The sequence below is a fragment of the Schistocerca nitens genome, chromosome 10 (assembly GCF_023898315.1).
Source record: "Schistocerca nitens isolate TAMUIC-IGC-003100 chromosome 10, iqSchNite1.1, whole genome shotgun sequence".
Lineage (NCBI taxonomy): Eukaryota > Metazoa > Arthropoda > Insecta > Orthoptera > Acrididae > Schistocerca > Schistocerca nitens.
Genome location: NC_064623.1, coordinates 81,330,279 through 81,346,208, shown reverse-complemented (window position 1 = coordinate 81,346,208; position 15,930 = coordinate 81,330,279). Strand labels below are relative to the sequence as shown.

The 15,930-nt window shown below is 38.9% G+C and overlaps 1 protein-coding gene across 1 annotated transcript in view; it reads left to right on the top strand.

Moving 5' to 3' along the window:
• LOC126210520 (peroxidase-like) overlaps window positions 1-15,621 on the top strand; it is a 138,703-nt gene extending 123,082 nt beyond the window's left edge. The window contains exons 12-14 of the mRNA XM_049939767.1: window positions 3,286-3,475; window positions 14,717-14,822; window positions 15,398-15,621. Of these exons, the coding sequence (XP_049795724.1) occupies window positions 3,286-3,475; window positions 14,717-14,822; window positions 15,398-15,464 (363 nt within the window). The 3' untranslated portion in view covers window positions 15,465-15,621. The remainder of the gene's footprint in view (window positions 1-3,285; window positions 3,476-14,716; window positions 14,823-15,397) is intronic.
• Window positions 15,622-15,930: the final 309 nt, after the last annotated feature.

Below are 15,930 nucleotides of genomic sequence, written 5' to 3'. Positions count from 1 at the left end.
TTTTCCTCATTGCTACCCAGGTTTTAATTTCTGTGTTCCAATTCCAATTGATTTCCTTTCTGCATCCTAAGTGTTAAAGCTTTGCACATGTTCTAATGATTCTCCATCCAGTATTATATTTGCTCTTTCATTTCCTCCTAATCTCATTACTTTCATTTTCTTTGTATTCATGTTAATTCCATAGCTCTTTCTTTAGTTTCAACGGCATCCAGAGTCCCTGTAACTTTTTTTCCATCCACTGCTAGAAGGACCAAGTCATCTGCAAACATACCATGAAATAATGCTAGAGGACAAATAGTGTATACACTGATGATGCCATAGCTGTTGCAAAACTTGTTTGGGTGAGAATAAAATAAAACTGTGCTTAAAGCAGATCTGATCTCCAAAAATAAAAATTTGAGGAAAGGCCAGGCACAGAACAAGGGTTGCATCTGGAAAGTGGGCAAGAGAGGGGTGGAGGTGGGGAGGGGGGGAGGGGGAAGGTTAACATAAGCACAGAAGATGTAATTAATCAGTTACTCCATGAATGAAGCAGAAACAGTTCATGGTGAAATATCAGCAGAAATGGATCTGAGATTGTTCTAGTGGAAAGACTGCAGTCCTTGCATGACTTACCTGGATAAACAGTATTTTGTTTCAGAGTTTCATAAAGGCTAGTGTTGGTGGAAATACCATGTTTACGATCCACAAAACTAAATGCTGTAAATAGTTGCAGCATTGTGGAGTCCACGGACAGACATGAGACAAATAACAGCAAAGGCAGAGGCAGAGACATCCACTAGGAGGTCTTTTATTCCCACTGTGGGTACCCTCACTGGGCTTGTATGAGGTTACATATATTAATATGTTTGTATCATGCATTGGGATGTGAAAAGGTGTTACTAGTACTTTTAAGGTACCTCAGAGACCTAGAATTTAATAGTAACAAGAATGGAATAATTAATTTAATATAATAACAATTTGGTAAGATTGATGTTTGGTAGACTGATTTAGAATAGCGTACAAGGATAGTAAGTCACACGAAATAAAATCAAAGTATGTACTCATCATTATCACAGTCTCATTTGAGAATAGAGTTGTGAACACAGGTCTGCAGACTAGGGCTATGTGAGTGTGTGAATGAATGGAGTGCTGTTTGTTTCTGCTCACAGTCAGGGAAGTCAGTGTTTCTGTAATTTTATCCTTGGTGGAGGGTCTTCCCCTTCCTGTTGTTACATGTAGACTCCGGAACTGAGTTGGATTTGTTGTCGGCAGAAGATGTGGCCAGCCTGTGAATGGGTGCCTGTACCCAGCTGGAATGTTCTCTGGAACCAGTCAGCCCACTTGTAATTTTCAAGGATTCCTTTCTGTATTTAGAGTATTTCCAAACTAGTTTATTTTCCAAAAAATTACCTATGAACCTGAGAACTGACATACTTAAAAATACAGATGCTGTTGTAAAATGTTCCCTGGGCTGAGGGAGGATAGATTTGCCTCTGGGAAGCACATTCATTCTCTCACAAATAAAAAGATATGTGGGGCACATGTAAAACATTGTCAAACAAAATTCAAATGCTGATTTCCTTGGCCATGACAATACCATTTTATTAATTCTAACTCTGACAGCTAAGATAACTCTCCCTCACTGAACTATAATACGTGAAACCTGGTCACTGCAACACCAATAGTCAGTCCGTTGGTGATTGGTTGCTTTTACTCATTTTTATTTGTCGTTTACATTGAGTAATTTCTGTTATCATTATATATTTGTAGTTTGTAGTGAAGGGACCAAACAGGAGCGGTTCGCGAACAAACAAAACGAATGGGAAAGGACGGACAAGAACGATGACAGATGACCGAGCAAGACCTTATGAACAACAACACGCAAGAAGCAATGGGGTTACAACTGAAAACCTCATGAATCCACAATGTCCACTCATACACGGAAACAAAGCAAACACACTGTCTGTAGGAGAGATGTCGATATACTCACGTGAATATCAGACTGCCTCGCTGAATGAGAGGCAGGCGCTTAAATACATGATAGGGTACATTGCTATTGGCCACTGGGACCACTTGCCTCCGCTGTGGCACCCTCACATTATATGTGGTCCAGGAGCTCACGCAGCCACAGCTTACGGTGTGATGGCTGCAGAGCCTTCTAGCGATAATCGAGGTCCATGCTGTCTGGTGCGGATTCGAAACCAGCAGTGCTCGGTACCAGAGTAACAGTTTTATTTCGTCAGCTTGCACTGTCCCCACCCCACTGATGAGTTTTATTATTTGCGTAGTTCGGCTCTGTCTTAATGTTGACTAAATTCGTTGAGTGAAAGAGGGGGTGGCGTAGCTGATGAAGTAAATGTTGCCTATGGCGATCATTCACCAGTAACTGACACTGTCTGACTGCTTCTCGTAATAACTCTTACTCAGAACTCCTTTTTTAGAATAGTTATAGCGATTTATTTCTGATACCTATGTACAGTCAGCTCTTGAGGTACCGCCTACTGCATTACTGGCAGTTAAATTGCTTCTTCCTACTTTCGCTGTTATACACAAAGTTCCTCATTATACATTCTTCGTTTCTTTTTTCCTGTGAAGTCCAACAGTCACCTCGGAGTATCCCGCCACCACGACTCTGGACCTCCATGGAGCGACGTCATCAGCCTCACTGTGTTTGCTCCACGGCAGCCCCCTACTTGCCGCGTCAATGAAAGTCCGTGCCGGTTGCTGGCTCGGTGTTTGAATTATCTGCACATATAAAAACCAAATACTTCTGCAGTATTTATGCACATAACTAACAAATCCTAACCCGTAATTCAATTTTATCATTTAATTAGAATTTGTGCTAGGTCAGAGGCGATAGATGGTGCATGCAACAGACCACTTGTCGTCTGTTACACCACGAGCTTACCACATCATTTGAGGTGCAGATTTTTTTGAAGAGCATATTCACACATACAGTCATTTACTGAAGTAACAAAACTAGATTTGCAAATAGTGGAGCTGTCAGAGAAATATGTTGAAATAAAACTCATATGAGCAAGAAGTGTATAGAAGAGAAGCAAGAGTCTGAAGAGAGTGTACAGCATGAAACTTTGATTTCATTTTGCACCTAACCAGAGAACACACAATGTAATTTACAGTTTTAATCTGAAATACCTACTAATGTGTTGTTTTATTCGATTAAACATGACTATTTGAATGGTGACAATGTGAGACACCTAAAAACAGAGTTGTTTACACAATATGTACATTAATCAAAAAAGCATATAAGTTATTTGCAGCTGACATAACTTTCCTTTTAAGGATGCCATGGCCTTGGGACAGTATTATGCAGATCCAGATGACGTTGAGCTGATGATGGTGATGCTGGAGAAAACCAGCCCAGACAAACTGACAGTGAGGCAGGCTATTGTCGCAGAGCAGTTCTACCGCTGGAGATGTGGAGACAGATTCTTCTATGATTACAGTGGGTCCCCTTACCCATTCTCAGAAGGTATCAGTTAATGTCTCATTTATTTACATTTTTTCACTGTTTAATAAGTCTGTATAAACTTTGTTACTGTTTTCTTCCTATCAGCAGACATTGCTTATGTGATTTGGCATTGTTCAGAATAACAAACACTGCCCTTGTTATTTCATTAGCACATTCACAATATGGCACCTTTCCTCTTTTTCCATTACTTTGTATATATTTTCAAATCCCTAACCCCCCTTCCTGCCCTCCCCCCCCCCCCCTCTAGAACTCACTCTCTCTCTCTCTCTCTCTCTCTCTCTCTCTCTCTCTCTGTGTGTGTGTGTGTGTGTGTGTGTGTGTGTTTATGCATCAATATTTAAAAGCTAAGTAAAATCATGAAACAAGAGTGTGTCCAAATTCATTTATTCAAATGCCTTGTTCAACAAATCTGATCATGAAGGAGCTCTTCAGAGTTGTGAAATGGGTCAAACTACATGTAAACTGGCAGAAGCAGATTAAACAAGCCTACTCCATTTCAAACAGATCCACACCAATAATATCGGTATGAAGTGTAACTCTTGTAGGCGTGAAAACACGTTTGTATTGATTGTGGCTTTGAAGCAGACTACCTCTAAATGCCATTTTGGTGGATTTATTGTCATGTCTGAAACATACACTGTGTCAGTTCATGAAAATTGCTGGTTGAAGGCTTGTATGAAAATATTTGGTTTTCCACCATATACCACACAAGTTATATGGGTGACAAATCAGAAAACCAGTGGGGGCAGAAAAGAATCCATACATTCTTCAAGCCGTTTGAGGTGTGAACTGTATGTGAGATCTTACAGTATCCTGCTGAAATATGCCATTTTGTACCATGGCCATGAGGTCTATGACAACAATGTTTGCCACTCTTTCCATTTACTGGAGAACATTCAGTCTCCACTCAACTATTATGGAATCAGTCCTTTTGTCATGTCCCACAGCTCCCCAGACCGATTCCAAGAGATGAAGACATAAGGGTCTTGATAATTGCTGGTTCACCACATCCTCTACAGGCCCTTTGATCTCACTTTGACTGCCACAAGCAGAAGCAAGACTCATAGCTGAACACCACAGAATGCTACCCAATACCTCATCTCATTCTGGCTTTATGCCATGCAAGGGTCTATTGTTTTGGAATGGCATCAGCAGTAACTGACATATGGCATCTTGAGATCTGATCTAACCTTTCTAAATGACTCAGTCTCACAGTTCAATTAAACAATAATGTTATTTTCCTTACTAAAATTATTTCAAGATTTTTGACTAAAGCCACAGACATAGAAATGATTTTTGCACTTTTTGGGACATAGGTTGCAGATGAACAATGTGCAACTCATTTGTTGATAAAGTCAACAGTTAAAAAGTTATCCTGAACTTAATTCTCTTGATGTCAAAGTAGCTGTTCTTGCTCATTGTCATGTAATAAAATGGTGTGTGATCTCACTGAGAAAGCCACAGTTTGTCATGTTTAGGAACAAAATTCATCTTTCTTCCTAGAATCAATTTTTTGTCATAATCCATTCATCAAACAATTAAGACAATAACGAAGTACAAGACTGTTTCATTTGGAAATACTGTAACTATGTAAACTCAAAATATTCTTGAATGAAACATGTTTTGAAGTACCACTTTTATATCTTTCACACATCTGACAAAACACTTCTTGACTGCTGACACTTTTTGTAGAACAATATAACTCTATGGATGCATTGCATGTGGGTGCTGTGGAGAAAAGTTCAATTTTGCCTCCCCTATTCATCCACTATTAACACTCGAAACAGACTTCCTTACAACTCCACTACCAAATTATGATATCCTATCTATATAGAAGCTTCAGAGAGTAAAACAAAGCAAAGACAAAGATGTTTCATTCCAACAGATCAAACACTTCCATAAATATCAGTATACTTCAACTGAAATCATGTTTAGGTAGATATTACTATTTAATTCATTAGCATATTTTGTTAAATATAATTTGTTAGGTAATTTTTAAATATGGTTTTTAATAATGGAATTTTTAATAATTTTGTTTGCTGAGAATAAGTTCCACTGCTGACACTCATTATAGTAAGCAATATGGATCACATGATACAATTAATGTTTTCAGATAGCAGGTGCAAAATATGTAGAAAAGGATGTTTAACATACGGAAGAAACAATATAAAATCATAAATGAAACTTCAAACACAGGCCCCAGAACATCAAAATGAATCTGCAAACACACACACACACACAGTAAATATAGTTTGTGAATGCTGAGAGATATCACGGGGACAATTACTGTATCGAGATGTTTATTTAGACACAGTTACAGTATCACCTATTATTGCACATGTATTACCAAAGTATAGGTTCATTTCAACTTCTAATAATCTGTTCCAATGGTTCTACAAATCTCTGGCTGGATTTCATCTATTGTCATCCTCCTGCTCATCAGAAATGGTATAACAATCTTATGTTCTTCTCGTGATGTAGGCTTTATGGAAGGACCCCCACCTGATCTCTTCACAGACTGTTGTCCTCACCAAATTTCATCTCTATTCATTATCCAGTCATGGCACTATAACTAAATGTCTGTGAAATTTACTGGATGATGATCCCATGTCCTTCCTGCCAATGATGGCATCTTTCATAAAGTCTGAATGTTGTTACTAAGTTGTACATGCACAGCCTCAGGGATACTGTGCTGTGATCTCCAAAAGTAAAGTCCCAGTAATGTTAGACACATCATTCCTAAGTTCTCTAACATTTCTGAGAAGAAAGCTGAAAACAGAATATTAAATCAAGTTCCTTTGAATTACATTTTTACAGTAGCTGAGATTGGCTTCCATTAACTGTTCTTGACTGAGAAAGCTGCATGTTATCTCATGATGTTGGAATTTTCTGTGTTCTAGCCAAGGCCTTTAATCATGAAGATTGTGAAAGTCTACTAAAGAAATCAAAAAACTAAAATGCTACTGGTGTTTTGTAAAAGCCACTCCCTTTGCCAGAATGGAAATGTGTTAACAACAGAAAACAGATATACAGACTAACAAATGATACAGCAATAATAAGACTAAATTAGGAGTTAAGAAACATTAAATATGGCTCCCCACAAGGATCAGTGCTTGGCCCACTCTTGTTCTTGACCAACATAAGTGATTTACCTGGGACACTGGACTACCCTTCAAAAACTTTTGTTTGCTGATTACGCTAGTATAGTGATCAAGGGTCCACACATCCATATCAGGCACACCTAGGAAAATAATGTTGTAGTATTAGAACTAGTTCATAGTTTAACACTTTATCATAAAAACGACTAATGTTATGCAATTTCAAACAAGTGAAAATGATTCACAGGTACCAGAGATATATAAGTAAGGACACACTGAGGCCTCATTTGTTATGTTCCTTGACATACAAATTAATAATAGATTGAATGGACAGCAGCACATACATAAGTTAACCAAGAACCTCAGTTATACATGTTTGAATGTAGAAATCTCTCTCATTGTGCTGACCTGCACATCAGATTGCTAACACAGTTTGGCTACTTTCACTAAGTACTGTCAAGTGACATATTGTGGAGCAATGCTACTAAGGTGCACAATGCACAATTCTACAGATACATGTAGTAAGAATGCTATCTAAAATTGATAACCAAACATCTTGCACAAGACTCTGTAGGGACCCAGGGATTCTTAGGCTTACATAACAATACATAAATTCTCTAATGTATTTGTGGGTAATAAAATTAGTGAATTGTTTGAAGTGAAGGTCGATAGACTCATGGAGTGCTGAAAAACATTTAATTTTCACTTGAATGTAGAAATCTCTCTCATTCTGCTGACCTGCACTGTCTTCTCGCCTCTGTAACTCATGACAATATCGGCAGTAAGGATAATTTCCATGTAATTATGCATCTCAATTTAGGGTTCTGAATGGAGTTTTATATACTGTTGGAAAAGACTGGAACAGGTGTCGGTAGACATCAGAAAGGAAACTGGAAATCCCCAGTTGCTAAAAGAAAATCTCATTAGCCAGTCGTTCCACAGTTTATTAGACTATATCAACTTAGGTATCTAGACCTTCCTTTCATATTACATACTCTCAGTGCATTGTTGCACTCATTCCTTATGGATAGGACAGATGGAAGAAATAGAGAAGATCCAAAGAAGGACAGCATCTTTCATTACAGGTTCATTTAGTAAGCATGAAAGCATCATGCAAATGTTCAGCTGACTCCAGTGATAGATGCTGCAAGACAGGTGTTCTATGTCATGGTGTGGTTTACAGTCAAAGTTTGGATAGCATCATTTCTAGAAGAGTCAATCAGTATATTACTTTTGCTTATATACATATTATAACACGGAAACTAATTACAGTATGAGTACCTAACTTGGTAGCATTAACGTACAGAGTATGAGGTGCATGATTTCCATGCATCACAGTGTCACCATCCAGTTCCTACTATGGTCATCAGATGCCGTGTCCAATCATCATGATTCACAGTCTTACACACCTGGTCAGTCATAGTGCTTGTTGACGTGTCAACGTGAGGTTGGACAAAAGGAGCAGGGCATTATTGGTGAAGCTCTATTATCAACAACAGTAATACTGCAGCTGAAATTTGAGAATATTGCCAGCTGAAAGAATTATGGAAGGGTCCTCTTTCTCCACTCCCTGTGCAGAGCATGATGAAGTAGTTTGAATCAACTGGAGAACTGGGCATCGCTCCGGGAGCAGGCCGACGACGGTTACACCACAGGTGGTTGATGAAATCGCTGTTGCTATGGCAGACAACACTGCACGCAATTCCCGATTTTCAGGCATTGCACATGCTGTGTCATGACAGTTGGACATGTGGTGGTCCACTGTACGGGAGGTACTTTGAACCATTCTCAAACGGTATCAGTACAACATCTGTATCATACAGCAGCTTGCACTACAGGACGCACAACGAAATATTGACTTCACTCTCCACTTTCTCACCAGGACTGAAGTTGATGAGAGCTGGTCCTGAACCATCCTATGGACAGACAAAGCTCATGTTTTCCTAATGGATGAGGTAAACACACAGAATTGCTGAGTGTGGGGACCTTCACCTCCAGTCACTGTGCATGAAGTTCCTCTGTATGGTGTACGTGTCACCATATTGTGTGGCTTTGTGGCTACATTCATCTTTGGCACATTGTTTTTTTTTTTTAACAGGTTGATGCTCAAGGACCAAAGACGTGCAGTGTGACTGGCCAGTGTTACTGCGATATGCTTCACCAGCATGTCATACCCGCCCTACAGGAGACACATATTGAAATAAACAGTTTTCATGTAAGATGGGGCCCCACTACACATCACTTGTGAAGCGCACCTGCTTCTCTGAAACACATTTAGAAATGATCGAATTATGAGCTGATTGTATCCAAAGGCTTCGCTGGCACAATCACCTGATCCCTCTCCCTGTGATTTCTGGTCGTGGAGCTACCTGAAGGACAGGGTTTACCAGAGGAACAGTAATACATGTGCTGATGTGAAGTGCAGCATATCAAGAGAGGTACCCAGCATACCTACGGAAATGCCTTGTACTACTGTGCAGAATGCAATTCACTAATTGCAGACTCTTCTAGATACTGATGGGTGCCATATTGAGCCTCTTTTGTTGCAGTAATCATACCAGTATGTAATAGTATGATGTACCATTGTATTGTTGTTGTGGTCTTCAGTCCTGAGACTGGTTTGATGCAGCTTTCCATGCTAATCTGTCCTGTGCAAGCTCCTTCATCTCCCAGTACCTACTGCAACCTACATCCTTCTGAATCAGCTTAGTGTATTCATCTCTTGGTCTCCCTCTACGATTTTTACCCTCCACGCTGCCCTCCAATGCTAAATTTGTGATCCCTTGATGCCTCAGGACATGTCCTACCAACCAATCCCTTCTTCTAGTCAAGTTGTGCCACAAACTTCTCTTCTACCCAATTCTATTCAATACTTCCTCATTATTTACGTGATCTACCCACCTAATCTTCAACATTCTTCTGTAGCACCACATTTCGAAAGCTTCTATTCTCTTCTTGTCCAAACTGGTTATCGTCCATGTTTCACTTCCATACATGGCTACACTCCATACAAATACTTTCAGAAACGACTTCCTGACACTTAAATCTATACTCGATGTTAACAAATTTCCCTTCTTCAGAAACACTTTCCTTGCCATTGCCAGTCTACATTTTATATCCTCTCTACTTCAAGTATCATCAGTTATTTTGCTCCCCAAATAACAAAACTGCTTTACTACTTTAAGTGTCTCATATCCTAATCTAATTCCCTCAGCATCACCCGACTTAATTCGACTACATTCCATTATCCTTGTTTGGCTTTTGTTGATGTTCATCTTATATACTCCTTTCAAGACACTGACCATTCCATTCAACTGCTCTTCCAAGTCCTTTGCTGTCTCTGACAGAATTACAATGTCATCGGCGAACCTCAAAGTTTTTATTTCATCTCCCTGGATTTTAATACCTACTCTGAATTTTTCTTTTGTTTCCTTTACTGCTTGCTCAATATACAGATTGAATAACATCAGGGAGAGGCTACAACCCTGTCTCACTCCCTTCTCAACCACTGCTTCCCTTTCATGTCCCTCGACTCTTATAACTGCCATCTGGTTTCTGTACAAATTGTAAATAGCCTTTCGCTCCCTGTATTTTACCCCTGCCACCTTCACAATTTGAAAGAGGTTATTCCAGTTAATATTGTCGAAAGCTTTCTCCAAGTCTACAAATGCTAGAAATGTAGGTTTGCCTTTTCTTAATCTAGCTTCTAAGATAAGTCGTAGGGTCAGTATTCCCTCACGTGTTCCCATATTTCTATGGAATCCAAACTGATCTTCCCCGAGGTCGGCTTCTACCAGTTTTTCTATTCGTCTGTACAGAATTCGCGTTAGTATTTTGCAGCCGTGACTTATTAAACTGATAGTTCAGTAATTTTCACATGTGTCAGCACCTGCTTTCTTTGGGATTGGAATTATTATATTCTTCTTGAAGTCTGAGGGTATTTCGCCTATCTCATACATTTTGCTCACCAGATGTAGAGTTTTGTCAGGACTGGCTCTCCCAAGGCTGTCAGTAGTTCTAATGGAATGTTGTCTACTCCTCGGGCCTTTTTTTGACTTAGGTCTTTCAGTGCGCTATCAAATTCTTCACGCAGTATCGTATCTCTCATTTCATCTTCATGTACATCCTCTTCCATTTCCATAATATTGTCCTCAAGAACTTTGCCCTTGTATAGATCCTCTATATACTCCTTCCACCTTTCTGCTTTCCCTTTTTGGCTTAGAACTGGGTTTTCATCTGAGCCCTTGATATTCATACAAGTGGTTCTCTTTTCTCCAAATGTCTCTTTAATTTTCCTGTAGGCTGTATCTATCTTACCCCTAGTGAGATAAGCCTCCACATCCTTACATTTGTCCTCTAGCCATGCCTGCTTAGCCATTTTGCACTTCCTGTTGATCTCATTTCTGAGATGTTTGTATTCCTTTTTGCCTGCTTCATTTACTGCATTTTTATATTTTCTCCTTTCATCAATTAAATTCAATATTTCTTCTGTTACCCAAGGATTTCTACTAGCCCTCGTCTTTTTACCTACTTGATCCTCTGCTGCCTTCACTACTTCATCCCTCAGAGCTACCCATTCGTCTTCTACTGTATTACTTACCCCCATTCCTGTCAATTGTTCCCTTATGCTCTCCCTGAAACTCTGTACAACCTCTGGTTCTTTCAGTTTATCCAGGTCCCATCTCCTTAAATTCCCACCTTTTTGCAATTTCTTCATTTTTAATCTACAGATCATAACCAATAGATTGTGGTCAGAGTCCACATCTGCCCCTGGATATGTCCTACAATTTAAAACCTGGTTCCTAAGTCTCTGTCTTACCATTATATAATCTATCTGATACCTTTTAGTATCTCCAGGATTCTTCCATGTATACAACCTTCTTTTATGATTCTTGAACCAAGTGTTAGCTATGATTAAGTTATGCTCTGTGCAAAATTCTAACAGACGGCTTCCTCTTTCATTTCTTAGCCCCAATCCATATTCACCTACTATGTTTCCTTCTCTCCCTTTTCCTACTGTCGAGTTCCAGTCACCCATGACTATTAAATTTTCGTCTCCCTTCACTACCTGAATAATTTCTTTTATCTCATCATACATTTCTTCAATTTCTTCGTCATCTGCAGAGCTAGTTGGCATATAAACTTGTACTACTGTAGTAAGCGTGGGCTTCATGTCTATCTTGGCCACAATAATGCGTTCACTATGCTGTCTGTAGTAGCTTACCCACACTCCTATTTTTTATTCATTATTAAACCTACTCCTGCATTACCCCTATTTGATTTTTTATTTATAACCCTGTATTCACCTGACCAGAAGTCTTTTTCCTCCTGCCACAGGACTTCACTAATTCCCACTACATCTAACTTTAACCTATCCATTTCCCTTTTTAAATTTTCTATCCTACCTGCCCGATTAAGGGATCTGACATTCCATGCTCCGATCTGTAGAACGCCAGTTTTCTTTCTCCTGATAACGACGTCCTCTTGAGTAGTCCCCACCCGGAGATCCGAATGGGGGACTATTTTACCTCCAGAATATTTTACCCAAGAGGACGCCATCATCATTTAACCATACAGTAAAGCTGCATGCCTTCGGGAAAAATGTACCATAGTAGCACGTTAAAAGTGTTTCAATTGAGTTGATTTTGCATTACATCTTTCCCCATGTCCTTGATGTTAATGCTACCGAGTTTGCTAATCGTACCATAATTAGTTTCCATTTTATAATGTGTTAAATAGGAAAAGTTTAATTTTAATCACCTGGTACATCTCGCTAAAAGACAATGAAGATAAAATTAGAGGCTTACCAGCAATCATTCTTCACACAAACCATTTGCGAATGGAACAGGAAAATGTGGTAGTGATAGTGGTACACAAAATATCCTCCACCACACCCCATAAGGTGGCTTACTGAGTGTAGATGTAGATGAGAATAAGAGTTGTTGACAATATCCACCATTGTCAATGCCAGGAAAGGTACTGACAGCTGTAAATGATGAAGTAGTGTCCACTAAGACCAAACATTACATAGGTACAATGTTGAAATGTCACTCACAACATCCTTGTTACCATCACGATGGACAATATGAGACACAAACCTATGCAGTCTTTTGGTGTCTGCATCTGTGCTCTACTGAGTGCATAGCGGTATGTCCATAATATGCATGACAATGGAAACAAGGATGCTGTTAGTGACATCACATCATTGACGTAAAGACAATCTTTGGTCACAGGGGTTAATGCTACACAAGTTACATTGTTGTGACTCTGTTACTTTGACAGTCAGTTGGTTTCCTGATAATGATAATGGTTGATATTTTCGAAAGCCCAGATTTTCATAATGAATTAATGTAACAAATTCCCAGAAAATATTTAAAATGATATAATTATTCACTGTGAGAGATAAGTGAGTAGATTTTACTGCACGGTATAAGGACAGGATCAATGGCTTTCTTTAAACCATCTGGTTTTTTTCCCATTATACATAAACGTATGAGGGTTATCCTAACAGTAAATAATATTTGTTTTCCCATATATTTCTACTCAAGACAATGAAAGAAAACATTCTTTTACAACACATTTTGATATCTTAGCATTTTTTCTGTGGTGCTGATACGCAGTTTTCTACAACCCAAAATCACCACCAAGGACGTCATAAATAATGATCGAGAAATTTCTGGAAGTGAAAATTCAGTCCTCTTCCGTGACATATCTGTCCTATTTAATTCTTTTCATAATCCTTGATTTGAGGTTGTCAGTCATAACTGAAGGCTGACTTAAGCATTCCTCTTCATGAATATTTGTTTATCCACCATTAACAATTATGCATCAAATTCAAACTGAAGCTTTGTTTACCACACTGTTATAAATTTTGATTATCCATCTGCAAATTTTGATAGTGGGTTTTTGCTGTTATTCAGAAACCATATTATAATATAAACCTCACACTTGCTGAAATTGTTATATTTTGGATACATTTCAAAATAGCACACATGTGTAAAATATCTGGGAGTATGCGTGCGGAACGATTTGAAGTGGAATGATCATATAAAATTAATTGTTGGTAAGGCGGGTACCAGGTTGAGATTCATTGGGAGAGTGCTTAGAAAATGTAGTCCATCAACAAAGGAGGTGGCTTACAAAACACTCGTTCGACCTATACTTGAGTATTGCTCATCGGTGTGGGATCCGTACCAGATCGGGTTGAGGAGATAGAGAAGATCCAAAGAAGAGCGGCGCATTTCGTCACAGGGTTATTTGGTAACCGTGATAGCGTTACAGAGATGTTTAATAAACTCAAGTGGCAGACTCTGCAAGAGAGGCGCTCTGCATCGCGGTGTAGCTTGCTGTCCAGGTTTCGAGAGGGTGCGTTTCTGGATGAGGTATCGAATATATTGCTTCCCCCTACTTATACCTCCCGAGGAGATCACGAATGTAAAATTAGAGAGATTAGAGCATGCACGGAGGCTTTAAGACAGTCGTTCTTCCCGCAAACCATACGCGACTGGAACAGGAAAGGGAGGTAATGACAGTGGCACATAACGTGCCCTCCGCCACACACCGTTGGGTGGCTTGCGGAGTATAAATGTAGATGTAGGTGCCAATGATTAAAAGGTCTATGACTCGGTGGTGGGGAGGGGTGGGGGTGGGGTTGGGGGGTGGGGGGTGGGGGGCAAGGGGAGAATTGCATGGCTTGTTTGACCAAAATTTTCTTTACTTTTGGAATGAGCCTTACATAAAAAGTAATTGGGAAGCAACACTATAGTTCTTAAAATGAGTAATTTATCACTAATCATGATCTGTTGTAAGTGTAATAGCTATGGTGGCTGCTCCTGCCTGTTAATGTATAACTTGACTCATTTCACATCTCTGCTGCTTTTCCTCCCTGATGAGATTTGCAGAACATAATGAGTGAATTAATGAATGTAAAAAAGACCAATTCATTACCCCAGAATTGAGTGCCACTGCACAGGCATGCTTTACTGACTTCAGCTGCAAGGGTGAGTTAGATTGTAGTAGTTTTGTAAACACACCCTGCATCTCTGCTTTCAAATTATATCATGTACCTGAAAATAGCAAACTCACTGCTCCAATATGGTTTATTACATTGTCTGAGATTAATTTTTATCGAACTTGTTTGCAGATCAGCTAAATGAAATTAAAAAGGTAACAATGTCCAGGATAATTTGTGACAACTCAGACAACATAACCAGAATACAGACCAACAGTTTCAAGAAAGTCAGTGACACGTAAGTGCTTTCTGAGCATATTTTGACTGGAGATAAATGGCAGTTATTTAATGTAAATGAGGAGGCACCTGATTTTTTTTTTTTCAGATTAGCAGCTGCTCTTTTAATTTACTGAGTTACACTTACTTGGTTTTAGCATAAATAGTGTTAAGCACTTCAGTGGTGGTCTATTGTTAATATATTGTACAGATTAAGTTTTTAATTTGCTTGTCTTTTATTAATGTATATCTTACTTCTTTATCTTTCTTGCTGGGATCTATGGAACATGAAGAATGAATGTAAGAATCAATTAACTATAAAATTAATTCCATGATAAAGTAAACTGCCTGAGCAATGCAGGTAGGTTTGTTGAGGTCTAGTGGGAGATGCTTACTTGCATAGAAATCAAACAATATTTACATGCTGATCTGGATTTCTTGTTATTATTAGTGTATTTCTTCTTTTCCTACCACATTTCCACTTGCATCCTGCATGCTTCCTGTATGTAATTGAGGTTCTCTGACACATTTGTGTCGAACCATTGTCACTTAAGATTTGTTAATATTTGATTGTCATTGGCAATATTGTTTTTCCAGGAACCCAGCAACAGACTGCACACTCATTCCCCAGGTGGATCTGAGCTACTGGAAAGAGGAACAATGACTACAGCTCCAAATAAAATAACATGACATTATTACACTATCATGTAATTGCACTCTGTAATAAATGAATGTTTATAAACAGTGCAATTCAATTTGAATGTGTATTTTCTGGATCACTTCAAAAATGTCTTTATGAATTAAATCGTTAAAATATTTTATTATTTTCTCAACTAATTGCACAACATCGTGACACAAATCTGTGATCATAATAGCACTGCTCGATATAATTTTCTATCCTTATCATTTTTATGTCACACATTATAAGATATGGTAAAGCATCATTAGAAAATATTTCAAAGTTGCAGCAAGAAATAGGACTGATAAAATTAGCTAACAGCAGATGGAGAGCTAGCCCAAGGGTGCTGAGAACCACAACCAAGACACTGTACTTCTCCATAGCAGACTATGCTTGCCCAGTGTGGTTCCATGCCAGAAAGGTCACCTTAAGCTTAAATGAAACACTCTGA